The sequence below is a fragment of the Neovison vison genome, chromosome 8 (genome assembly GCF_020171115.1).
Source record: "Neovison vison isolate M4711 chromosome 8, ASM_NN_V1, whole genome shotgun sequence".
Lineage (NCBI taxonomy): Eukaryota > Metazoa > Chordata > Mammalia > Carnivora > Mustelidae > Neogale > Neogale vison.
Window position 1 is genome coordinate 124,719,247 of NC_058098.1, and position 26,393 is coordinate 124,745,639.

The 26,393-nt window shown below is 56.2% G+C and overlaps 1 protein-coding gene across 2 annotated transcripts in view; it reads left to right on the forward strand.

Annotated features, from left to right (window-relative positions):
• The window catches only part of DNMT3A (DNA methyltransferase 3 alpha), a 96,468-nt gene that overhangs the window by 25,484 nt on the left and 44,591 nt on the right, over positions 1-26,393 (forward strand). For both annotated transcript variants that reach the window (XM_044261959.1, XM_044261961.1), the window contains exons 2-3: positions 84-316; positions 12,770-12,874. In XM_044261959.1, coding sequence (XP_044117894.1) covers positions 254-316; positions 12,770-12,874 — 168 coding nt within the window. In that variant the 5' untranslated portion in view covers positions 84-253. The remainder of the gene's footprint in view (positions 1-83; positions 317-12,769; positions 12,875-26,393) is intronic.

Genomic DNA, 26,393 nt, shown 5'->3' on the forward strand with positions numbered 1-26,393 from the left:
GGCGGTGGGTGGGTGTCAGATGGGGCCCGGGGTTGGGGGTTGGGGGTGCCCTGCCCTGCTAACCCCTCTTGTCTCCCCCACAGGTGGAGCTACTGGAAGCCCACACCCCACAGCCGGAGGCAGAGTTTCACCGGGATCTATGTCTAACTTCTAACTCTTGCTGACAAAGACCACGATAATTCCTTCCCCAAAGCCCAGCAGCCCCCCAGCCCCGCGCAGCCCCAGCCTGCCTCCCACCGCCCAGCTGCCCGCCATGCCCTCCAGCGGCCCTGGGGACACCAGCAGCTCCGCTCCGGAGCGGGAGGAGGACCGCAAGGTGAGGGACCCTCTGGCCGCCGCCGTGGGAGGGGAAGGGGGAGGGGCAGGGGGGAGGGGCCCTCCCCAGGTAATGACAGCCCTGATGACAGCCCTGGCGACAGCCCTGGCATGCTGAGCGCTGGATCGTGCAGCTCAGTCTCCGCACTGGGCCATGGGGAGGGCTGTGTCCCTGTTTGGGCCATGGGCTGTAGACGTTCGGTCCTGGGGGTACATCGGGAATTTGAAGCAGTCGCTCTGGGATCCAGGCTTTCTAACTCCCCCGGTGTCTGAGCAGAGGTTCAAGCCCCGGGTCTGTATGCAGTGTTGGGGGGCAGCCTGGCAAAGTGTCCCCAAACCCAGCTTCCTTTCTGGATTCGCATCTACCAGCTTTGTATCCTCAGGAGGTCCTTGACCTGTCTTAGCTGCCTCTGCTTCTACGAGGCCAAAGGCAAGTTTGGGGAGGCTCCGTAGCTAGGAGACCACGTGAGGGCTCCCCCTCTCAGAGCGCCAGGCACACGGTGACACCAGTCATCCTGGAGATGGTGATTTCCTGCCCCTCACCCCCACCCTGGGCTCTGAGCGTCACTTCTGACCATGAATGGAGCCAATGACGTCCTTGTTCTCCGAGCCCCCTGCGGGGTGAGCTTATCACCCTCTGTTGAACTCCAGGACGGACCTGAATCAAAGGAGATCCCAGCAGCCCCTTAGGGATCCCTGCTTGGCCACGACAGGCTGCCTGAGACCTCACCAAGCTGCGTCCATCTATAGGCAAAGCTGCCCTGAACCCCAACAGTTAGACTCTGTTTTCACTCTCTGTCAGTGAGATGGTAAACCCCACCACCTTTCTGGGGAAGCTGTGCCAGCCATAGGCCTTTCTGGGGTGTCCTGTCTGCTGTGTCCTGGTCCCCACAGTTCCCTCTGCCTGTTCCCCTTTTCCTGAGCAGGAGGGAGGGGTGGCGATGCTAGGTGGGGGGTATAGTTTGTCCTTTGGAACCAGAGTGGACACCTGGCACCAGAGATGGGCCCCCTGGACATTGCAAGGAGCATCGCATCTGCTTGCCCACCATGGGGGACAGCTCTGAGACCCGCCCCCTGCTCATGCTCCCTGATGCGCCCCCACGCGTGCTCAGCTCCTTCCTGGGCTCCCTCAGCCTTGCAGCTTGTTTCTGTTTTCTGAGTGGTTTCCAGCCAGTTGGCTCTCAGGAACAACCCTTGAAATAAGTGGGACAAGGACAGATGGATCTCGTTTACAGATGAGGAAGCTGAGCCCAGCTACCCAGTGTTGGGTCCAGATGAGAGCTTGCTGGATCAGAACCTTTCCCGCTGGATCAGTCCTTGTGTGGAGACATGCAGGTGTGCGCACGAAGCCCTGGCACCTGCCTCCGCAGCCTGGAGTCCTGCGGGATGCCCTAGTTGAGGGTGTATACCCAGCAGGTGGGGGAGAAAGTGCTTGCCGTGGTCCACTGAGCCAGGCTCCTAGGGGCTGTGGGTCCCCTTCTTTCTGAACCCACAGAAAAAGAACAGGCAGTCCAGTTTATTCTCTGGGCCTTCCTAGCTACTCCTGTCTCAGGCAACAGTCGGCCCACACAGAGTCGGGGCCACCTGCGGCCAGCCACCTGTGGCTCTGCATAATTCCCTTCCCCTGGTCGGGTCTGTTTTGCTCCTCTGTTGGATTAGGTGGCCCTGAGCTCCCTACCCGGTCTGATGCCTGGACTCGTGCTGACAGAGCTCTGTGTCCGTACACTTGCAGTTGGTGATCAGCTGCCCGCCCCCCCCCACCGCCCGCAGGTGGGCAAGGTGGGGACAGTCAGGCCAAGCTTCTCTCGTTACCAGTGCTGCCCTAGATACCAGAGCCCCTGGCTCCCTCGCATGGAGAGCGGCAGAGCAGGCTCTCTGTTCTGACAGTTCAAGATCGAGAAAGAGCCCTGGACAGAGTCAGAAGCCCCAGGTCCCAGGCCTGAGTCTGCCACTTCCTGGAGATGTGACTTCAGGCCATCTGGGCTCGCGTTTACTCAGCTGTAAAGTGGGGATAGTAACTCTAGCTGTGCCTGTTTTACAGGGTGGTTGGGGAAGTCAGATGAGGTCATGGGCATGGAAATGCCCTGCAAACAGCAAAGTCTGGTCCAATTATGAGGGATTACGATTGCTATTATTATCTACCCATAGTAACTGTTCTGGCTCATGCGGCAACAAACACATACCCGGCCCCAGATCCCAGTGCTGATAGAGCAGGGCTCCTCCCCAGCTGCCCACGCCCACCGGGCGCACACTGGCTCACCTGGCCCACCTCCCCAGCCCCTCTGGGCTGGCTTCCGCAGCTCAGGGGAGCTGCCTTGGGAGCCGCCCAGGGAGCCTCAGTGGAGGGCGGGTAGAGACATTGTCAGTCTCCCACGGCAGCCGGAGAAAGCCAGGCCTGGGGCTGCGGTGCCATGTCACCACGGAGGGGGAAAATGGTCTTGGGCTACCGCCCAAGGAGCCTGGCCGAGTCTCCCGGAGCACCTGGCACTAAGGAACTGTTTGGTGAGCCAGAGGGAAGGGGTGTGGCCACCCGCTGGCCCTGGGCCCCACGTGCCCTTCCAGCCTCCTTCCCGGCCACGCCTTCACGCACCTTCCACTGTGGTACTTCCTGGAACCGCCAGCCCTTTGTTTATGCTCCTTCCTCTGCCTGGTGGGCCCTCTCCCTGATTCTCACCGCTCCTCTCTGGTCAAAGCCCTTGCTGCTTTCAGTCTGCCTTGAATTACGGTTTGGAGGGGACCCGTGGTTCTTTTGAGAACACTGGTGGCACCTGGAAAGGTTAAGAAATGCCAATCAGAGCTTGTGGGGCTGGAGCCCAGCAGACCTTGTTTTAGCCAGGCCTCTCTCTAGGGCATCTGAGAAGTACCAGTGTGGACGACACCCAGCCCCACTGCTGCCCCCGGAGGGCGGGGCCTGACTAGCCTGGAGCTGGTGCTCAGGAAGTACCTTGTGGCTAGGGTTGGAAGGAGAATGAGAGGGTAAGACCCTCCACAGGGGAACAGCCCGGGGCCTCGATCAGGCAGGCTGGGTGCAGAGCCAGTGGTGAGAGCCAGCGGCGAGAGCCAAGGAGCTCGCTTATGGCTGGGAGTGTACAGAGACGTCTGCCCAGCATCCATTCGTCCGGCACCCTCCCCTACCCTGCTGTCCGTATGTTGGGCGGGGAGGGAGCAAGCGGGGAACTCTGGGACAATGCAGGTTTTGGGGGGCTGAGCGCTGGGGTTGTCACCAGGCTGGGTCATCTGGGGAAATGTGGCCACAGTGGAGGGAGGGGGAGGTGGCCTTAGGGGAGATGGGTGGGAGGTGACAGCAGGGAGGCCAGGAGCCTGGGTGGGGTATTGGGCCCTGCACAGGGGGGAGGGGAGGGGGAACAGAGGGAGCAGGAAAGGAGACCAAGAGCATTCCCACCTTGGGGCTAGAAGGGCCTCCTCAGATCCCCACATGTGAATTAGCGCCTGGCCAAGAGTCCAAGCCCCAGGCTGGGCCCCCGATCGTGCGGCTCCCCGCTTTCTTTCCTCCGGCCTCAGAAACACAACAGCCAAGATGCGCCGAGTGCTGACTCCCTGCCAGCTGCTACTTTAAGCTCTGCGCTCGCGTGATCTTAGTTCGCTCTTATTTTCGCTCGTAGGGTTGCTCCATAAGGTAGGCTGTATTTTTCAGCACTCGATCTTCTGAACGACTAAATGGATGCCTAGACACGTAGGGTCACTTGACTAAGGTCACACAGCCAGTGAATGCTCTTCCAGGGCCATGGCACTCAGGCAGGCTCCCCCCAGCCTTCCCGCCCGCATAAAGCCATGATGCCCACAGCCCTGCCCACGGTGCTTCTGCTGTAAGTTCAAGGGTGTTGGTCCAGACTGGACGTCGGGATGGTCAGAGAATGCTTTACTCAGTGTGGCCATGCTCTTGCCCTGGGGTTGAGGTTGGGGGGCGCTTCATCTCCAGTAAGAATTCACATACAGGGGCGCCTGGGTGGCTCAGTGGGTTAAGCCGCTGCCTTCGGCTCAGGTCATGATCTCAGGTCCTGGGATCGAGTCCCGCATCAGGCTCTCTGCTCAGCAGGGAGCCTGCTTCCCTCTCTCTCTCTCTGCCTGCCTCTCCATCTACTTGTGATTTCTCTCTGTCAAATAAATAAATAAAATCTTTAAAAAAAATAAAATAAAAATAAAAAATTAAAAAAAAAAAGAATTCACATACAAGGCCAGCACACGCGCGCACACACACAACACACACACACTCCAGACACACACTCTTCTGTGAAGACAGTGCCGTGGCCACACAGCTGCTTGCCCTTCTTCCCTTCCCACCTGCATGCCTCTCTCCCGCCCTCCTGCATTGTTTCTCTTTTCTCCTCTTCCTCTCTTTCCTTCCAAGTACCTTCCCCAGTACCAACACATAGTAGGGCTCCGCAGGTCTGTTGGATGAACCAAATAAACATTCTTGGAGGGCCTAGTAAAGGAGAGGGGGTAGGAAGCTATAGGTCATGCCTATCATTTGGAGCAGGGAGGCCTCTCCTGGATAGCTGGGGAGTAGAAGCGACAGGAGGGGTGTGGATTGATGCTGGGGGAGCACAGCCAGTGTGCCGTATGCATGCGCTGAGTGTGAATGTGTGTGTGGCCAGTGCCGTGGCCGGGCTTCTCCCTCCTCACCCAAGGCCACCCCAGAGGCCTGGCAGGTGCCAACTTCCCTTGGGCACGCACCACTTCCTGCGGGCAGTACACAGGCTTGGGGGCACCCTGGGTGGGCTTCTCCCAGCTCCGCTCTCCATTGTTCTTGCTGGTCCATAGGTCTGTTGCCTGCTCGGGCACGCTCTGCCTTCATTACACTCAGATGCCCACACACCATCGCTGAGGGCCAGCTCTTTGCTTTGTAATAGTCACTGCAGGGGTTGTTGAAATAGCAGCCCTCTTAGTACATTCAAGCAGTTACAGAAGAGGCTGCGTTCCCCTTCTCTCTTCAGGAGCCCAGCTAGGAAGAAGGGTGCATCCATTTTTAGCTCAGTGGAGTTGATAGGATGCTTGGGCACATGCAGCAGGTGTGTGAAGCACACGGGGCCCACCCCTGCGCTGATGGGGACCTGTGTGTTCGTGCTGGGATGCTCTAAAGTTCTCTGAGTTAGACAGGACAGGCGTACCTCAGGGAGATTGCCGGCTTGGCTCAGATCACCACTCTAAGGCGAGGATCCCAATGAAGCCAGTCAGATGAATTTTTTTCGACGTCCCAACGCATATATGTTACATTGGTACTCTTCTGGGGTTTATCAGGTGTGCAATGACACGTCTAAAGAAATTTACATACCTTCATTTAAAAGTAGCACTAAAACATGCCAACCCTCTGAGCTTCCAGCAAGTTGTAATCGCTGGTCATCACGACAAATATAATAATAATAATGAGTAAAAATTTGGAATATTGCAAGAATTACCAGAATGTGACCCAGAGACTATGAAGTGAGCAAAGGGCTGTTGGAAAAATGGCACCGATAGACCTGCTGGACACGGGGTCGCCGGAGACCTTCAGTTCATCAAACGTGTGCACTCCGTGCGGTGCGGGGAAAGGAGGTAACCTGTGCGTGTCCGGCTCAGGTAACCTGCTGTTGATACAGTTGTGAGCGGCGTCACTGGGACTCTGGAGACAGGCCTGTGTTTGAATCTGGACTCTGCTGTGTGACTCGCCCATGTGGCCTCTGAGCAGGGAAATGAGAGTTTGACATGGTGTGTGTTTAACACAGGGGCCTGGCATGTATTCTGTTCGTCTTGGGACTCACTTTGGGTAACTAGCTAGCTTGCTACTACCTACCTAGCAATCTCTTTATCTACTCACCTGCCTGCACATTCGTGCTGTAGATCCACGGGGCGAGAGTGTGGAAAATACAGGTGGGGTGTGAAAGGTGTGGCCTGAAAGTCCACGGAGAACCTGGCGTGTGGAAGGAAGGTTATTTCTGGGTCCCCAAGAACAGGCAGGCCTGAGGTCCCTCTTCCCTTTACACATTGTATAGATGCAACACTGAAACCAGAGACAGGAAGCCCTAAGTCTTGTTGGGAGAGGCTGTGGCTGCCTTCAGAGGCTCTGGTGTGGGTCCCTCAGGCCTTCAGGGTTCAGGCTGGGGATGGAGCCCCTCCCTGCCAAGAAGCGTGTCCCCCAGGGCCTGGGCGGGAATAGCCGAGCTCAGCTCTACAGAGCAGGAAAGGGCAGGCTGCCGTGGGTATCCCAGATGAGGGGGAAGTGGAGGTGATGCCCTTCCTCTCTGGCACCTCGGCCTGGCCCTGCCCTGCTGTGGAGAGCCACAGGGCAATTAGGGATATTACTTATAATCGTCCCACGCAATGTTTGCACAGTATGGAAGGTCATAGAAAGGAGTTTGCTTGGCTTGGCAATTAACTCACTTAATCCTCACGGCTGCCCTGGAGGCATCTCCTCTCATTATCCCATTTCAGAGGTGAGGAATTGAGGCACGGGGAGGTTAAGAAAGTTCACAAAGGTCATGTGGCTATGAACGGTTTCGTCTGGATTCTTTCCCTCTGTAAACCAAGAAAAAAATCATGCCCTATGTAGTGTTGTAGTGCTTCCAAAAAGGGGGTCCCTGGTGGGATGGGTGGGCTGCGCAGGGCTGGGGTAGGCTCGGGTCCACAGAGGGGGACACTCTACTCAAGTACTTCTTTATGTGTTCTCTCTCTCTCTCTCAACTGAGTGTTCTATTTGCTTATCTTTGTATCCAGTACACAGTAGGTGCTGGATAAATGTTTCTGAGCATGCTCATTGGCCTGGCCACAGAGGTTGACATGGCTGGGCTGGGCTGCTGTGCATTGGGCCTGTGGCTCATGGAGTCTTTATTCTGGAAGGCTGTGAAGCCCCAGCATGGCACGCAGGTTGTGGGAGAGGCCTGCAGCCCTGGGGGGGGGACCCGGGAAATCCCACAAGCACCACCGTTTTCAGCCATTCGGCACTCGTGGAGCACATGCTGTGTGCAGGTACCCGGGAGCTGTGGGGGCATGGAGAGCCAAACAGGACATGGCCGGGCCCTCCAGGAGCATGACCTTTTGGGAGGGATGGAGGCTTTCATCCAGATGTACAGTGTGAAGCCGACTAAGCGGTCAATGAATATGTTTGAATATTGTTGAATAATTGAAACAGAGGGCTGATAGCTTTGGGAGGTGACTGAGATCGCTAACACCAGGGGCTTTGGAGGGTATGCGGAAGTATGAGGGTGTGCAGCCATCCCAGGGGCCACTGTGTGGTCACTCCCACCGCAGCCTCATCCCCCCGCCCCGCCAGCCCTGGCACGCGGCACTCATGAGCGTGTGTGTGTGTGTGTGTGTGTGCGCGCGCGCACACACGTGTGTGCAGTGTGGTGTGTGGTATCCTGCGGCCATCACTCTGCAGACCTGGGCCTCAGGCAGCCCAGACTGGGACCAGGCCTGGTGGAGAGGCCAATTGGTTTCACTGAATTCCGCGATCACAGACGGATCCCTGGAGGCCAGCCAGCCAGCTGGCCAAGGCTGTACGTGCTTCTTGTCCCAGAGGGTCTGGGCAAGTGGCTGGCTAGATCCGGCGAGTTCATCCCCTCCACTCAAACACCAACTTGAGACATCTGCTCAGCGGATGCTGGGTCGGTAGCATCCGGTGTGTGTTCTGAACGGAGCACGTACATCTGGCGGGCTGGCTCCGGGTGGGACATAGATCTCTTCAGGGGAGGGGTCCTGTGTCCGGGCCGGAGCCTCGGAGACAGGATGCAGATGCCAGTGTGTGCCTCTGCCTTGGATTGCCTGTGTGCTCGTGGCTTCCCGGTGACGCACACAGTGACACACGTCGGGAGCACAGAGGGTAGTAGGCTAGAGTGGTGTGTTACAGCAGAAAGACCCTCGAGCTGGGAATCAAAGATTTAAATGTTGGTTCTAAAGCCTTTTCTCCTGGCTCTCTGATCTCTGCAAGTTAGACAACCCCTCTGAGCTTCAGAGTTCCCGCCGGTGTGATGGAAGAAAATAATACGTGCTCCGCTTGCTGTAAAGCAGAAGAATAAAATGAAACAATGTATGTGAAAATGCTTTGTTAATTACCATGTACTGTACAACTGCGAGAGATTATTATCGTCCCAGCCCAGCTCATCAGAATGAGAAGTTGTATGTGGCTTAAAATAATCCATCCAGTGAGCGGTGTTAAAATCTAGGTCAAATCATAGCCTCAGAAGTTTAGAGAGGCTGATGGTAACTACCTAATCTGACAGGCCACCAAATGTGAAGGTGCTTTGAAAGCTGCAAAGAGTTACATAAATGTAAAGCGACATGATTGTGTTTTAAGCCTAGAAAGTACATTTTAGTCATCCTGTTTCCTGATTTGAAATCATAAAGATCAGAGCAACCCTGAAACCTCAGGCACAGTTATATTTCTGCTGCTCTGTGGATTTGCATGTGTTCCTCTGTGTGTGTGTGTGTGTGTGTGTGTGTGGACTCCCTTTTTGAGTACCTACTATGTGACATTCACTCATCAAGGGATTTTGAGTGCCTGCCTCACCCTAGGTGCCTTGGTCTAGGCACTGGGGGTGCTGAGGTTAAGACACACATGGTCCCTCCCCGCAAGGGGCTCATGGCCTGTCTAGAACACTAGCTCGCAGTTACAGTGCTGGGGAGGGGGTGCTGCGGGGGAGAGAGGACCTATGGCCTCAGTCAGAGGATCAGAGGAGGGAGCCTGGGGGAAGGAAATCTGGGAAATGAGGTTGGAAGAGTAAGGGTTTGCTGGTCAACCTGAGGGGGAGGTAGCTGGGGCAGAAGAAACGGTCTATGCCAAGGTCTATGCCGGGGAGGGAAGCAGCCTGCTCTTCCACCTGGTGCAGTCTGTTGGCGATGGGTGGGAGGAAGGCAGTGGGGAGAGGAGACCAAGGCCGCCTGCCAGATCCTGGGGGCCTTCCTTCACACGGGCTAAGGAGCTTGGCTTGATCCTGGAGGCCCCTGGAAGCCCCCTCGGCAAGGGCTTAAGCTCTGCAGAGTGATATAATCAGCTTTGCATTTTGGGAAGATCAGAGAGCCCGTGTTCCTGAGTATCTCACTGCGGTCGACCAGCCAGATGCTAGGGTTTGTCTGTAGCAGTGAGTGATGGCTGCAAATGCGGGGCCCTGGGATATGCATGGGGATGGGGAGGGCGGGCAGGGGGAAGAGGGAGGGATGCAGTTCTGGGAGCAGTGCTGGTCAGGGCGTGTGGCGCCGAAGTTAGCAGTTCTTGACGGACTATATCAGCCTTGGATATATGATTCTCTCATTGAATTGTCACAGCCTTGCTGTCAAGATGTTACCATCCCTGCTTTGTAGGTGAGGAAAGCAAGACTCAGGGTTAAGAGCCTGAAGCTACTAGTGAGTCAAGAGCAGGGCAGAATGTCCCCTCACCTCCCCGCCACCCCGCCCTCTCCAAATCCCACCCGACCAGAATCTCTGCCCCTCTCCTACCACCTGCCACCATAGGGATTGTCTAATTCAGTCCCCTTAGTGGACGGATGAGGAAACCAACCCGGGCTCATGTCTGTTCCGCTCAATTTGTTACTGTTTTCCAGCTGCTCCAGGTCACTGTGGGTCGGATTGTTCCCTTTCAGGGTATTGGTGACGCCGCTGAGTTCAGTGCTGCTTGCAGATTTGATAAGCATATTTCACATTCCTTTGCTCAGCCCATCAGCAAAGAGCTTGAGTGAGCCTGGCCCCATGATAGATGTGAGAATGGACCACTTGATAGGCTTCCTTGAGGGCCATGGCCCTGAGCCATCTGCTCACCCCCCTCTCTGTTGTCCCCCCAACTCTGGGAACTCGGGCAGGCCCGGAGCAGGAGGCCCCACCGCCCTTCTCTGTGCTCTCATGACATCAATACCTCGAGAAAGAGTGTCTGTTGGCCCCAAATAACAGGCTTTTCACAGAGCCGTTCCTTTAGGGCCTGATGGAAGGGGCATGGGCCAGGAGTTGCGGAGACCTAGGTTCGAGCCCCCACCCAGGCTCTGGGGGGAGATTTCGTTTCTCTGGGCACAAACCAGGGGAGCCTGAGGCCTGAATGCCGGATGGGGCATAGCGCACCTTGCCCCGGGCTCAACACGCGGCGGCCTGCCCTGGTGATGTCCACACTTGCAACACGTCAGGGCCTGGTCCGGGGGCACAGCATCCACGGCATCCAGCATCGGAGCATTCCTTCCTCCTGGGGTGTGTTGAGTGGCGAGCACCTCCTGCGCATGCGCATAGCCCGCGCAGACTCCCCGCTGTCTCGAGGTGGCACAGGAGCCCCCTGGGGCCCCCTGAGGTACCCCCGGGGCCCTCCTTCTCCCCGTACTGATGGAAGCCAGGGCTCGGGGAGGGGGTCCCACAATGTCAAGTGTCTTTATTAGGTCGTTGCAGTGGGGTAACCGAAGTTCCTTTGTGCTGAGCAGGGGCTCTGAATGGCCTTTGCATCTCTGGTCCGTTCGGAATCAAAGAAACTCAGATGAATCCTTCTGTCAGAAATGCAGTCCGTTAAAGAAATAGTTCATAACCCAGAATATCTGGGCAGTAGGAGTCTTTCCATATCCTGTGGCCACCCAGACTGACCCTGATCCACATTGGTGCCCTCTCATGCCTGTTGCCTTGTGCATTGCAGTTTGAGGGGCTCCGCCCTGAAGAGTGGCCAGTGGCTTGGCAAGGTCTGGCCTTGTGCTTTCCAGGCAAACACAGGGGCTGAGTGGTCCTCTTGCAGCTCCGGAGTATATGGGGGGTCGTGTGGGGGACATGTGGACTACTCACTACGTGCAGGGCCGGGCGCTGGGCTCTGGAACTCAGCAGGGCACAAAACATACAGGGGGGCAGAACGTTTGTTCATTCCTACTAAAAACTTGAGAAGCCGGCAGAATGGGCACCTTCATGCTCTCCTTTTATGGATGAGGAGAGTGAGGCCCAGAGAAGGGGATAGACTAACTAGCTGATGGACGAGCCGGGCCCAACCCTTGTTGGTCTGCTCTAAGTCCCAGGCCATTGCGTGACCTCACATGACCTGACATCGACTCCGTTTTGTAAATGTTGAGTGAGCTAGTCAGAATGATCGAGACAGTGCCCACTTAGCTGCGGTGGAGTCAGACCAAAAGCACCATCTCAGCCTGAAATTCACCATCATGGTGTGTAGATCCAGTTGGAAACTGTCACCAGGATTAGGGTGCCTTCTCTCTGCGATCCAGGTGATCACCTCTTCTGCAGGGGTGACTACGGGGATCTCATGGACGGCCCAGAACCAGAAGCCTGGCCTACCGTGGGGTACGTGCCCCGCCCCTCCACAGGCAGTTTGTCCCCACTGTGGCCTTCCTGCTCTCACAGCTTCTCTGCCATGTTTTCCTGAAAAGAGCCTGTCAGGGGTCTCTGGTCCTGGTGCGGACTCTCTCTCCACCCTGGACCCTCCCCTCCCGCCCACAGACAGGCAAACCACAAGCTATTTTGAAATCACAGAAAATGAAAGTTGAGTAGGATGTTGAGGGACATCTTGATTAAATCCACTGGGAACTTGGGTACCCTGCCTTTCTCTCCCGTGGCACCAGTGCTGCTCCGGGGAGGCACCCTTCCCAGGGAGGACTCTGAAGCCATCTTCGGCTCCTGACATCCTGCAGGGGCTTGAAGAGCAGCCCATGGTTCCTCCGCTGGGTCAGGGTCCCTTTCTTCTTCCCCGGCGTTGTTTCTGTTTGTGATTAGTCATGCTGGAGCCGGCTGAGTCAGAAGCGACCCGTGGGTGGTTTGTGGCCGGGCCGGTGGAGCGGTGAGGCAGGAGGACTTTCTAGGTTTATGCCTCTGTGCTCCATGAGACAACGCAGCAGGGCCCGGCCCTGCCAGGTGCTGGGTGAGATGGATCCCCAAACCAGACTTGGGGTCTAGAACTCCATGAACGCAGGGAGGGCGTTCAGACGAACCAAGATGCTGTCTCCGAGATGCTCCTGTGGGGTGACAGGCATACAGGCAAGCGCTTTTGAGCAGGTGTATTCACAGGGGCCTTGAAAGTTCTCTATCGCTGGCCATGGTCCTCATTCCAAGTGTTGCTCCTATTTCCAATTGCTATATTTAATATTTCTTTTGAGGCGATCTTATTTTCGAGAAAGGCGATCAATTAAATATATGACTCATTTAATTTTTGTACCTATGTAAAATGCGTGTCATGGAAATAAACTCCTATCCAGAAACACACGTTTTTGTCAGAGCACGTGTTGTGATTCCGTGGTTAAGAAAACGTCTCCACCTGGAGGGAGAGCGGCAGAGCGCCGGGGCAGCGGCTTCAACCCCAAAGTCCCCTGAGGTTTTATTTCCATGGGACCCGAAGGGTTGGCTCCGGCGTTGCCAGGCCAGAGACGGATGAAGGCCAGCCCTGCCAGGGGGAACAGCCTGGTGTGGCCCTGGAAGTGTGGCCATTGTGGGGGTTGGGGGACAGGGGAGGAGGCCTCTTTGGGTCCAGCCCTGGCTTCACAGGCTGTGTCTGTACCCACAGGAGGGAGAGGAGCAGGAGGAGGCTCGTGGCAAGGAGGAGCGGCAGGAGCCCAGCACGACTGCACGGAAGGTGGGGCGGCCTGGGCGGAAGCGCAAGCACCCCCCGGTGAGTGTCACGGCATCCCCTGGGCACACACACACACACGCGCGCACACGTGCGCAGGCACGCATGCTCTAAACAGCAAGCATGTGTGTCCTGCGGGCACCTGGGACCATTGGGGCTGGGCCGTGGGGTGCAGTCCTCCAGCTGCCCCGCTCCTTCCCTGTCCTTGGACCCCTGTCACCTCACAACTTTCCTGCTCTCTGCCTTGAACCCGAAGCCTCTAGAGAGCAGAGAACTTGCACTGTGAGTTGTGGCAGAGCTGGGACTTCCTTCTGGAATGGGCAGTAAGAGAGCCTGCCTGTGAGCCCAGGCCAGCCTGCACAGGCCCCTTTCTCCCCATCCACACATCCATCCTGAGCCTCAGTCCCACCTGAGAACCTGGAGGAAGGGAGCCCAGGCCTGGGAGTCTGATCAAAGTGAGGAGAGATGCAGGCTGATGGGTCCTTCAGAATAAAGCAGGAGAACCAGACACTGTTTAAGTGTGGGCTTTGGGGCCAGCTCCAAGCCCAGGCTTCTGGGGGCCAGAACCTTGGAGTCTGGTGGGAGCCCCACGGTTGGCCAAGAGGAACAGTTCTCCGGGGGGGGGGGTACGGCCCGTGGGCTCTAGGTGCCTGCCTGCCGATGCCTCAGCCTCAGAGGCAGAGCCGGGGTCTCTGGCCAGCGCAGAAGACAGCTGGTTCCTTTCTGTCAGCCCCTTCCAGCGGAGAATGGGAAAGTCGAGCAAGTAGGCAAGGGGGAGCTGGGAGCTCAGATTTGTCACTCAGCCCGTCAAGGAAATGTTCTCCTTTGGGGTGGAGAGTCAGGGTGCAGAGGGACAGCAGAGGGAGGGAGGGCTGCAGCCCCTGGAGGTGAGAGGGCCCCCCGGAGCCAGAGGTCAGGCATCTGCACTTACCAGAGTGCACCGCTGCTAATTCTGCTTGAGGACTGGGAGGGGCGGGGGGGTGGGCAGAAGTTAAGTCATTTAATTGGTAAGTAGTTTTAAACATTTTAATATTAAAGCAAACATGGATATTTTATGGCCTGTAATGAAAAATTCACATGAAGTTGAAAGATAAAACGGGGGACTTCAAAGGAATTTCCAGCTTGCAGCAGACTCCAGACTGGACTCCCCGATTCCCAGGGTGCCCCTCTCCTCTCCTTCTTGTGGGAGAAGGTGGAGGACCCCAGTGCGGGCTGGAGTGGGAGGGGGAACCAGGCTGAGTCAGAGCCCATTGGTAATTCCCCATTTGCCTGTGTGACCATGATCTCCGGGAGAGAGCTCTACCCCCCTCCCCCTGCCCCTCTTCCAGGTGCTCTGGGGACAAGAGTCACCACCTGTAACAGATAAAGACCTGGCAGCCTTTTGGCTCATCCCTGAGCCCCTAGGACCAGCGGGAGGACCCATCAGTGGGAGGTGGAGTGAGGCCCTGGGGACAGAAAGTGCGAAGTCAGGGGCAGGTGTATGGAAATGTCTGGAGAGAGACCAGTGAGAGGGAGGAGAGGCAGGGCAGAGTGGGGGCAAAGGTCAGTGGGTCCTATGTCCTCCCCACCCCGGCCCCTGGACAGGGGCTTAGTGTAGAAGGAAAAGCACCGTCTTCAGGACTCAACAGACCTATGTTTAAATCCTAGCCCCACCACTCCCCAGCTTGTGATCTTGAAGAAGTCACTGTCTGAACCTTGGCTCCCCCCACCCCCCTGAAAAACAGAGATGATAAGGACGCATTCCTCCTAGATGCCTGGGGGAATTAACTGTGTGCAAGCCCCAGAGAGAGCCAGTGCTTAGCAAAGGCCGGTCCTGCCCTTGCCCGGCCAAACCTTTCCTCTCTAGGAGGCTGCAGCAACCTCAGTCTGATAGAAGACACAGCATGGGATTTACTGCTTCCCAATTCTGTGGCCTGAGCAAGTTACTGAGCTTCTCTGAACTTTGGCTTCTTCATTGGGAAAATACGGCTACCAGTTAATACCCGTCCTGTCCACCTGCAGGCGTGCTTTGCAAACAGCCAAATAGGTCCAACTGTGTAGAGCAGACAGTGTAATAAACCTGTTCCCCTGCAGGCGGGCCTAGGAGCCTGCAGGGGGCCAGGGTCTATCAGACTTTTCAGGTGGGAGCCCAGCCTGAGCCTCGAAGCAGTCCTGGTGGGAGGCACTGTACATCCTGCTTGGGTTAGAGACGGGGTGCGGTCCGGCCCATGCCCCTGCTGCCTCCTGGACTCTCAAGAGAGGCCCCCGGATGGGAGAGAGAGCATGGGGAAGACAGCTGTTGTGAAAGGGACCCCTTGTACCCTGGGGGAACAGAGAAAGACTGACCCCGGAGGAAAGAGTTTGCAGGCCTTCCCAGGCAGCACACCCCCAGGTCCCCAACGTTGGTGCTGCTGCTGGAGCTTGGCTCCTGGTCCCCTGGCTTCTAGGCCGCCTGGCTTGCTTGTGGAGCAGGTGCTCGTCCTGGCCTCCTCCCCTCCCCAGCAGAGGAGCAGAGCCGGAGGGCTTCTTGGGGACCTGGGGCAGCTGTGGCCCTGGGAACAGATTGACCAGGGAGCTTTAAAGCAGCTGAGTGTGTGTCATCCAGCTAAGCCTGGAACGAGGAGGGAGCCTGGCATAGATCCCGGCAGGTGGCACGGAGAGGGAAATTCTGGGAAGCCGGCTGAGAGCTGGCTGCGGGCTGGGGTCTTGATCTGTGCGTGTCCTATGCTGGGCAGGGAGGAAGGAGGCACAGCCACTGGTGTCCTCACCATCCCCTGGCCCCGAGGCTAAGGAATCATTGCCCCTCTCCTTGTTTTGTCCCCAGGGGCCGTCTGTCCCTGGGTATGTCCCACTCATTCCTGCTCTGGCCTCAGCCTCCTGGCTGCACCCCCGCCCGGACCAGACCCCCGCTGCCCCCCCACTCCACTTTATAACCTCTCAGTGCCAGGCACATGACACCCAGTGAGCACCCACCAGGCTGAGAAGGCCACAATGATAAATAAGACTGACTTTTCACCCTGGTGCGCTAGAGGGAAGACGGTCACGTTCACTTACGCTAAATAGTGCTCACGGTACATTTCTGTTCAAGAATCCCTAGGGAGGGACCCCATTTCTTTCTTTCTTTTCTTTTCTTTTTTTTTAAGATTTTACTTATTGGGGCACCTGGGTGCCTCAGTTGGTTAAGGGACTGCCTTTGGCTCAGGTCATGATCCTGGAGTCCCAGGACTGAGTCCTGCATCGGGCTCCCAGCTCAGCAGGGTGTCTCCTTCTTCCTCTGACTCTCCCCACTTTCTGTACTCTCTCTCATTCTCTCTCTCAAATAAATAAATAAAATCTTTAAAAAAAAAAGATTTTACTTATTTATTTGAGAGAGAGCATGAGCGGGGAGAGGGAGGGGTAGAGGGAGAAGGAGAAGTAGAGTCCCTGCCAAGCAGGGAGCCCAACATGGGGGCTCAGTCCCAGGACCCCGAGATCATGACCTTGAGCTGAAGGCAGATGCCTAACTGACCAAGCCACCCAGGTGCCTCCAGGGACCCCATTTCTTATGAGACAAGGTCTGGAATATTCCAAATGACCCCTTCCCACATGATCTCTCTTGCCCCTGCTCCGGGCCTCAGTATCCACAGCTTTTATCATAGAAACCCTGACTTCTTGCTGCCCCCAGAACACACTAGGCACGTTTCTTCCGCTACCTCGCATACTGGTCCAGCCTGCCCTTCTCTCTCCCTGCCTCACCGTTCCAGACCATCCGAGCCCGTCTCGCAAGTGAAGCCCACCTCAGCCACTGGGACCCTCTCTCCTGAGCTCCTTATAAAATTAATCAAAACGAACACTAAGGAATAAAAGAGGAGATACTAAGCCCACTGATCATGTGCTTGGACAGCTCTGGTCTTTGACCTGCTACAGGTCTTGATACGATGGGAGAATAAGTCATTTGAAACTTTTACGTCAGTTTGATACTGTCACCACATCCATGTGCATGATTTTGTATTTTACCATAGGATCCTTTCTTGAGGGAGTGAGAACTAAGAAAACTACAGCTGAAACCTGGCCTTTCACACCAGACAGTTAGGAAGCACACGGAGAGAGCTTGTCCCTTCCACTAGATTTGACGCTGACTGCCACCCCACCCTGCACTGTCGGCCCACTCACTGAGGCCAGAGACCACAAATAAAGCCTCAGAATCTGGTAGCACTTTATGGCCTACAGAGCCGGCTTTCAGCAAGAATAACCTCCCTGTGGGGGAAGCAGGCGGGGCCTATCATCACCACGCCCACATTCAGATGAAGAGACAGAGGTTCAGAGAGGCCAACTGGGATTTGGACTCCACGCGTCCCACCCTGCAGAGCCCGCAGGGCTCGTTCCTCCTCACCACTCCAGTCACGTGCTCTGGAAGCCTGAGTGTCCAGAATCCCCTTTAAGTTAACACGCGAATGCAGGGCTGTTGGAAAGAAGTGTAGACTCAGTCCAAAGAATATACAGGGGAAACAGAACTCCTATATATAATAGGATTATAGGTGATTGATCTAAGTACCAGGGAGCCCGTGGGCAAGCGGGGAAGGCTGAGGTGGGCTGAGGAGTGAGAGTTGGGCCCGCTCAAAGCAGGCAGCGGCAGCGGTCCGCGGCGGTGGCCTCCGAGCCAGGATGCTTGAGCGGAGCCAGCGACAGGAAACAGGAAGCCGGTGCAGGGTTGGGCGGGGCTTAGGAAGGGAGCCGGCACCTGGGCTCAGGGCCTGTGGGCTGGCCGGTGCCCGTGATGGGGACATGGGACAGCAGTGTGCACGGCTGGTTTCTGATGGCCGGAGAGTGTGAGCCTGTGTGTGGGTGTGAGCCTCAGGGTGAGAGGAAGAGGCATCTTCCTGTTCACCAACTCCGGAGGACGTAACAAGTGAGGGCGGCGGAAGCTGGGTCCTGCCTGGTCACAAGCCCAGGCAGCCCTGCCACCACCTATGTCTTTCATGCTGGTTCCAACGGGGGCGTCAGGAGGGACAGTCTCTGCCCTTGCCCACCAGACCCTGGCGGGGTGACCAGCCCTTTGGGGTGCTGTACCCTGTTTGCTAGCTATATGTATTTATTCATTGAAGATTTATACTCACCAACTTCCTCCAGGGTTATTTTTGCTCAGTGGGAGCATTCTGAGGTCACCTCTTGCTAAGAATAACCCGGAGGGGGAGGGGGAGGGGGGTGCTGGGAGCAGGGGCTGAGCTCAGACAGGCCAGCCCAAAGCCAGCATTACTCACTCCACGTTGGAGGCTAAGTCTCTGTCACAATGCCCAAATGAGTTCAAGAGGGCAAAGCTGCCCCTCTTCGGAGCAGAAAACTTGGGGTATAAACCGGGAAGTTAGGGAGCCATTCAGCTGCAGCTTAAGCCAGCTGGGGACAGTTTAACTCAGCTGTGGGGAGTTGACTCTATGGGCTCATTGGCCAGCCTAATAGGAACTTTCAGTTTGTCTCCCAAGTTAAGACAGAGCCCAGATCCCATCTCCGTGTCCAGGTCAGAATGATTCCTTCAACAATCCCTGGAACCTCGATTCATGGACTTGGTGCTCCCCGGTTTTTAAGCACAAAATTTCCAGAAAGAGTTATCTCCCAACCCGAGCCGCCAGCCCCTCCAAGGGCCCCCTCACCTGTGAACCCATGTGGACACTGCTGGTGCCCCTCTGCTCACATGTTCGAAGGTGTGAGGAAAGCAGGTCTGTCACTTGTCTTACGAGGTTCCCGACCTCTCTTGTAACTGAGCCCTGCAGACTGATCTGCCCATTCCTGCACCTGATCGGCCAAAGCAGCACTCACCCGTGGCATCCAGTACCGAGAGGCTGGCCGCTGGGCTGGTCTTCAAGTGCCAAAGACATGTTGCGGGGTGTGGGGTGAGGGGGTCATGTTTCGAAGTCCAGGGCAAAGTGGGAGACTTTCCCACCTGGGACCTTCCTGAACAAAGGTGTGGAGGGACAAATGTGCACAGTGGGGAGGGACTGCGTGCTGACAGGTGTGGCTGAGCGCCTGAGGGATTCATGTATGAACACATTAGACCTTGGGTGGAGAGGTCTCGGCGGGCTTCTCGGCCTTTTGGCTAAGATCAAGTGAAATGTATTTATCTGGAAGGTTTCTGAGGGGGTGGGAGCATAAAGTGAAGGGAGTCATGTTTAGGGAAGCTGGGCCTGGCATCTGTGAGTGTGATGGGTCGAGCACGAGAGGATGCAGGGAGATAGGAGAGTGGGAGGGTGCCAAAAATCACCCCCAGAGCCTGCTGGGGGGAGGCGGTGGGGGACAGAATTGGCAGGGCCCGGGCTGCTGGCGACCATAGAGTGGGGAGAGCAAGGGGAGGAAGGAGATGTTTCAGGCCCCAGGGATGGCGTCAGTGTTACTGTCAGAGACAGAGACTTCTGGAAGAGAGCAGATTTGGCAGCGGCCCTTTTGGGAGGCCCCTCTAGCTGGTCTTAGTAGGGGAGCAGCTCCCAGCATCTCCATTTTGTTTTTTCCAGAAATCCCTATTGCTTTTCATTCCTCCCTGGTCCCTTCCTTGGAGTCACATTATAGGGCCACCTCCAGGGAAAGTCACGCACTTCCCCGGGTCTGGCCTCCCTGGGCTTCCTAGTTGCCCGTGGCCTTCTCTAGAGCCTGAGCCGCACCTGCACCATTCCCGTGCGGCAGGGACTCGCCAGCAGGTGCATCTGGACAGAGCTGTTGACGCTGCTTTTCTTTCATCATCCTCGCCGGGAGAATTGGGTGCCTTTCGGTCCTGCCACCTTGAGAAAGATATAATCGAACTGGAAAAGCTCCAGAGCCCAGCAGCTAGCTTGATCAAGGGGAAGGTGGTGCTGCCAAGTGAGGACAGACGAAAGAGATTATGGCTCTCTGGTCCGGAGAGACGGAGGCTGGAGGGGATAGGATTAAAGCTCTGAAATCACATAGTGGGGTGGGGCAGAGGGAGTGTGCCCCAGTGGGGTGCGGCAGGGTGGGGAGATACCCATTTGAAGCTTCAGAGAGGTACGTGAAGCATAGAAAAAAAAGCTCTATTTCCCATGGTGGGTTTCCTTCTTACCAAACCCCAGGCATGGATGGTAGAGGTTGAAAATAGGAATCATTTCAAAAGGGATTTACTTAAATGTATGGATCTCCTATACAGAATGGCTTTTCAGAAAGAGCCTCCAGCTCCTCCTGAAATCCTTTGAGGCTGAGTTCAAAGAGCACAGCCAGGCCCTCTTCCAGGTGGACAGGTGTCCCAGCTGGAGGCGGAACCCGGAGTGGCTCGGCCACCAGCAGGCATGTTGGTTCTTGTGTCCACCTGCCATGGCCAGCAGGGGCACAGACTGCCTGACCTCTGAGGCTCTCCTGGGCCCCGAAGTTCTCTCCTGGAATCAGCGTCTGTCTGTCCGTCTCTGGCACATGCTTAGATGGTAAGAGAGATCTCTAGGAGGAGAGAGGGAAGAGAGCTCCCCTCCCTGGTGGCAAGGAAAATGGTGAGAGCCCTAGGGCAGGCCCAAGCTCTCCAAAGTTGGCCCTCTTTGGCTTCTGGTTCTGCTGTCCCTTCATCCCCCTGGTGGCCCTTTTAGCTGCTCCACCAGGGAAAAGGAAATCGGAGGTCCTAGTTCCAAAGTCTTGGAGCCTGACTCCATTCACTCCGGGCAGGCTGAGCAGCGACGCTTTGAGGACCTCTCTTGGGAGCTGGCACAGGGTGGCCCTTTCCAGTTCTGTCTGCCTCAAGGCCACTTCCGGCCAATCAGATGCGGGGCTGCCGGCAGAAGGGGCTGCAGGAAGGCCTGGAGCAGAGGGGAGGGGGGAGCGCGGGCCTGGCACCAGCGCCTGTGGGACAGGCTGCCCCGCTGTTTCCTGAAGCTAGAGTCAACCTGGGAAAACCCATTGCTTGGTCGGGGGCTGGTGGGCCTGCAGTTGTGAGGAAAGGGGGGGCCGTCAGTGTGTTTTTGCGGGCACGTCTCTGCCACATCCCTGCACATCTGCTGGGCTGTGTCTCCGGGAGGTGGCGCACCCCTGTGTGTCTGTGTGTGTGACTGTGTGTCTTTAACCAAGAGGCCAAGGCTGGCCGGATGCCAGGGTTCCCGGCTGGCACGGAGCTAGTGCTGCCAAGGGCCTTAAAGGCACAATGGCGGTAACATGGGGTGGGAGGGGCTGCCCCACATCTGCCGGCCTCTGGGCCTCCCTCCCCAGCACTGCGCTACAATGCGTCGGAAAAGGCCCCTTCCAGCCACAGCCCCTGGCCTCCCACACCGTGGGGGAGAGTGAGGCAGGTACCCAGAGCCAGCCGGGGACCCTGGCTCAGACCTCCAGGGGCTTCCAGTAGGAGAGGCCGGGCCCTGGGCCTGCCCCCTCCACACCTGGGCCCAGGTGTGCCTGCACACAGCTGGTCCCTGTGCCCAGGCTGCCACCAGCATATGGGCTCCTTTCGCCACAGATGTCTGGGCCTTGTCTCCTTTGTATTATTTCCCTCATCTCTTATTTGCCAGATTTTAATTTTTTATGTGTAAATATTATTATTATAATAAAGGGCCTCTGAGAAATCACTTCCTTATTTGGAGCTTCAGCACTCTGCCCCACTTGGGAAGCCCAGGCCTCACCTGGAGAGGGAGCGGTGGGAGTTCTGGGGTCTGAGCCAGATTTCCAGCAAAGGGCGAGGAGGATAGGGGCTGGGGCCTGGACAGGTTCATCACTGAGGATTGCTTCTCGCTTTGCCTCCGGCTTGTCCCTGCGATGGCTGCTGTCAGGGAAGCAGCCGGCGGCCTTTCCCTGGCCCTGCTTAGGCACATCAAAGCCTTGTTTTCCTCCTTGGAACCCTTGGGATTTGAGGTTGGGTTTTTCCAGAGACTCAACCCAAAGGAGGAGCCAGCTTTCAAATGCCTCTCTTGTACCTGGGTCATTCTGGAAGCTTTACCACTTAGAGGGCATGGGACTTGAGGCAAGCCTTGGAGCCTTTTCCCTCTGAAAAGTGCGGGTAACACTACGAATCCAGACAGTCGTGATAATTACATTGATTAATGTATACGCGTATTTATGTGGGTGCTGTGCTGTGGGTGGAGTGGTTGGAAGGGAGACAAACAGAAACCCAAGTCAGGCAAAGCTCACAAGTCCAGGAGGGAGACCGGCAGGGAGTAAGGGGGCACAGTGGAGGAGCGCTGTCGTGAGACAGGGTGTGAACAGCTCTGTAAGCAAACGTCACCTGCAGTGGGCTGGGGGTTCCGTGACCACTGGAGTGGACTTTACCCCCACTTCTTCGCGCCAGACTGGGGGTTGGGGGGCGGGGCCTGGGGGCGGGGCCTAGCACAAATGCCTCCCTTCCCAGGGGTGTGAGCCTGTATGTGTGTGTGTGTGTGTGAGAGAGAGAGAGAGAGAGAGAGAGAGAAAGAGAGAGCGAGCACGCACGTGTGTGGATACAGGAAGACTTTCAGACATCCTGAGAAGACAGAAAGCAGAAGGGTGGTGACCGGGGGCTGGGGGCCAGAGGAATGGGGAGTTAATATGAAGAGGGGACAGAGTTTCAGTCTGAGGTGACAAGAAAGTTCTGAAGGTGGATGGTGGGGACAGTTGTACGATAGGGATACTTAATACCACTCAATTGTACACTTGGAAATGATTAAAATGGCAAATAATATGTATATTTTACTGCAATATTTCTTTTTAAGATTTTTTTTTTTTTTTTTTTTTTAAAAAAGGTTCTTAGAGAAAGGCAGCCTCTGGTCAGTTCGCTGACCTTCAGCCCCAGGTTTTTCCACAACAGCACAATTGACATCTTAGGCCGAATCATTCTCGGTTGTGGTCGCAACCCTGTTCTAGGGCGGAGTTCAGCAGCCCCGACCCCTGTCCCCTGGAAGCCAGCAGTCTCCCCACCCCCCAGGGGATGACTGCTGCCTTCATCAGCTTGGAAGGAGCCACTCACTCGGGAGCCGAGGTGGGGGGTGGCAGGCAACAGAGAAGCAAGAGCTGGTCGTCCCAGGATGGAGGGGTCTTGTCTGGACAGAAGGTAAAGGTCAGGGAATCCTGAGGGACCTCAGGAGGTGGTGGGCAGGGTCTGAAGATCCAGAATGGGGCAAACCAGCCATGGGTAGGCGCACAGAGGGCAATAGGATCAGGCTTTACCCAAATCTGTTGCTCCCCTGCAGCTCTACTCCTAGGGGAGAGAGGTGCGCTCACGGCCGCCATTCCTGTTCTGCCACCCCTGCTGCCCCGTCCCCCCAGCCTCACAGGTGAGAAGCAGAGAAGGTTGAAACTGTCACCTTCAGCTGCTGCTGGTGGCTTCTAGAAGGGCCAGGGACTTCTGCGGCTTCCCCTACTCCCATGGGGGAAAAATGAATATTTCAGGGTATGCTCTGTCTCCTTTCAAGGCAACTGAGAAATAAAAGCTAACAAAAACAGAATTTTAAACAGTTGCTTCTGACATGCAACTAAGTTAAAGCTCCCTCTGCGTCCATGAGTAAGGTGTTGTGGGTCTTAAGCGAGGCTTGGCACTCAGGGCTCAGCAGTGGATGCTGGGCACCTCCCGGGCACCCTGTTCCTGCTGAGGATGGGCCAAGGATGACGGGGGCCAGGAGGGGGCTGGGAGGAAGGCGTGGAGGTAGGGGCAGAAGGGTGCAGACCCGGCTCTCCTCGTGGCTTCCTTGCATGAATTGGCTGTTCTCATCAAGGATGCCCCTTTCAGGGTGCACCAAGCCCCCTGAGAGATGTGGACAGTCACTTCAGTCCGTTTGCTGGTGGACCTCCTTCCTTCATCGCGATGGTTTTCTTATAGGTGGATTCAACCTGCTCAGTTGCCTGGGCCCCAGAGAGGGAGCCAGTGAGGGTCCGGGGCTGGCTGCGGCAGGGTGGACGGGGTGTGTGTGTCTTCTTTTCTTCCTTCCTTTTTTTTTTTTTTTTTAAAGATTTCATTCGTAAGTAGTCTCTATACCCACTGTGGGGCTCAAACTTACAACCCGGAGATCAAGAGTCACGTGTTCCACTGACGAGCCAGCCAGCCACCCCAGGGTGGGAAGGTTCTTGAGGGATAAGTTGGATCAAGGGCTGGGCTGGGTGTGAATCAGCAACTTCCCCAATCCCAGAACTTTGGCTAACACAAGGTCATCTGCTCAGTTGGGAGGAAAGGAAGGGTGGGCAGGAGGGGAGGGGGCAGGAGCTGTGCAGAGTGCTTCACTTGTCCTCATTTGCCCACCTCTGAAAGGGGGTGTGGGCTCGGGCTACTGCAGACCGGGGTCCTACAGGGCGGGCCTGGGAGGGATGCTTGATCAGAGCAGGTGGGGGGCAGAGCAGGCCCTCCTGGCTCTCTCTGCTATGGAGCTGGCAATCAACAGGAAGTGAGTCCCAGGGTGAGAAGAGGCCATGTGGTCCCCAGGCAGGAAGTTAGTGACAGCAGAGTTGTCTCAAGCAGCTTGGTGGGGCTGAGAACCTGCCCCAGTTGGAGGTGTCTGTGGGGCAGCAAGTGGCCAGAAGGAAAAAGGACACAGCCATGGTAAGAGCTTGACTCTGACCTGAATTGCCCAGCCCACATTGGCCCAGCAGACCCCCAGCCCATGTCCCTGGTAGAGGCATGTTCAGAACTCTGTGGTGCCCAGCACGGCTGGACATTGCGGGTGGGGGGGAGCTGTGGGGGTCTGAGCATCCTCCACACTGCTTGAGCTGTCTCAGGGTGAGAGGATTTCTACCAGGGAGGGGTTTTCTAGGTCAGGGAACCCTGTTGGCTTGAGCTGGGAGGTGGGAAAGGCCCTCTCAGCCCTGGACAGAGTGTGTCCAAACACTCAGGGATGGAAGCTAAGGAGAAAGACAGGGCCTACTGCTCCCTTGCATTCCTGCTTCTGACCTTCTGGCTCTGCTGGCTTCAGCCCTCTGTGCCCACGGCTAGGCTGGCAGAGGACTTCTGGCTGAGGACTGCACACCTTTGCAGATTTCCCTGGGAGCTTCCCTTGGGAGAAGCAGACCTGCTCCAAGCTACCCCATCTAGCCAGGAAAACAGCTTGGCTGGTCCCTCTGCTCGCCCACAGGCTGCTCTGTGTGCCTGGAGCCTTGTCCAGGGAGGACTCCGGTTTTTATTTTGTTTTTATTAATTTATTTTGTCCCCAAGGCCCTTGTCCCTATTGGTCACACTAGGGGTTCCTCAATGGGCAGCTCAGGGGCACCTCAGCAGGGCTCAGAATTGAAGATACAGACCTTAGCCTTCGAGATTGTCCGCCGCGAGGGGAGGGAGCCCAGTGCTCTCTCAGGCTGTCAGGGTGCGCTTTGAGGGGTGCAGCTCTTTGGAGGGAATTTGACAGGCCCTCCAGCAGCTAACCCACCTCTGGGACCCCAGTCTACTGACATACGCAGGCGCACGGAACTGTAAGTGCATGGGGCTCATTGCTGTGAAAAGCAAATGGCCCAGAGGCCCACTATTAGGGAACCGTCTGCATAAATTCTGGGGCATCCATTCACTAGAATGTGGAGCAGCTGTGAAGTAGGAGAGACAGATCCATATGCACGAGTATGGAGAGATGCCCACTGTGCTTGTTAAGTGGAAAAGCAAGTTATAGAACACGGAGTAGTAAGACACCCTATTAGGAAAAAAAAATCCTGGATCTGGCTGTGCGTGTGAATCCATGTGTGTAAACATGTAACTCACAAACGATGGTAGACACGTAGAAACAAAGTCTGCAAAGGATCCTCACCAAACTGTTAACAAGGGTTTACCTGTGGTTTTGGAGGTGGGGATTGAAAAAGGAGCTTTAACCTTTCACCACGACTCATTTTTGTATCATTTGAGTTTTCATATATGTCTTTTATAAACAAGGAAAGAAAAAAAGACTTTGATGGAAAAAACCTCAGGGGTCGAGCCTAGGCATCTCTCCTTATAGGTGGGGCAGCTGAGGGGCCCTCCTGGGTAGCACCCCGCTGAGGTGGTAGGCTAGGCTCGCATTTGCCCTTCCCATAGGCCTTCGTGAATGGAACTGGACAGGGTTGCTCAGGGCCGGCCTGTACCCATGGACGAGAGCGCAGCGGACACTTGCCTCTTCCACACCATGAGGGCACTTCCATTCCTTCTGAGATGCCCTAGCCTACTTCCTCCAAGGACAGAGTGCTCACCAGCCTCTCCTGCCCCCAGGCCATCCTTACAAAGTGTGTGACCTTGAGCAAGTCATGGAATTCTCCGACAGCCTCCTAAGGAAGGTTGAGTGGCTCAAAAGGGGTCATGGTGAGAAGGAGCCTTGCCCACCACGCAGGGGCATTTACACAGGACAGTTAGATGATTACTCTTGATGTGATTCTTATTACCTGGAACTGTAGCAAGTTCCATTCTTAGACTCTTGGGGATGAAGGGATACATTTCCTATTAAAAGGGGAGCATGAGACACATGCTGGGGCGGGGGGCTCGCTGTGGACGCTGCAAACTGCTTGTGGGGGCTGGAGGCTCTCCAGGGTCGGGGTGCCGGAGAGCACGTGGGTTCCAGAGCTGAAGGAAAGAACTGTGCTGGGCTTTGGGGCCCAACAGAATGCTTGTTTGGGAGGCCTCCTTTGACCCTTCCACTCCAAGATGCAGCTAGTCCCTGTTTGGGTCTGGGCCTTGACAGGCCAAAAGGAAAGCTGGGGGGAATCTGGCAAAAGGCAGATC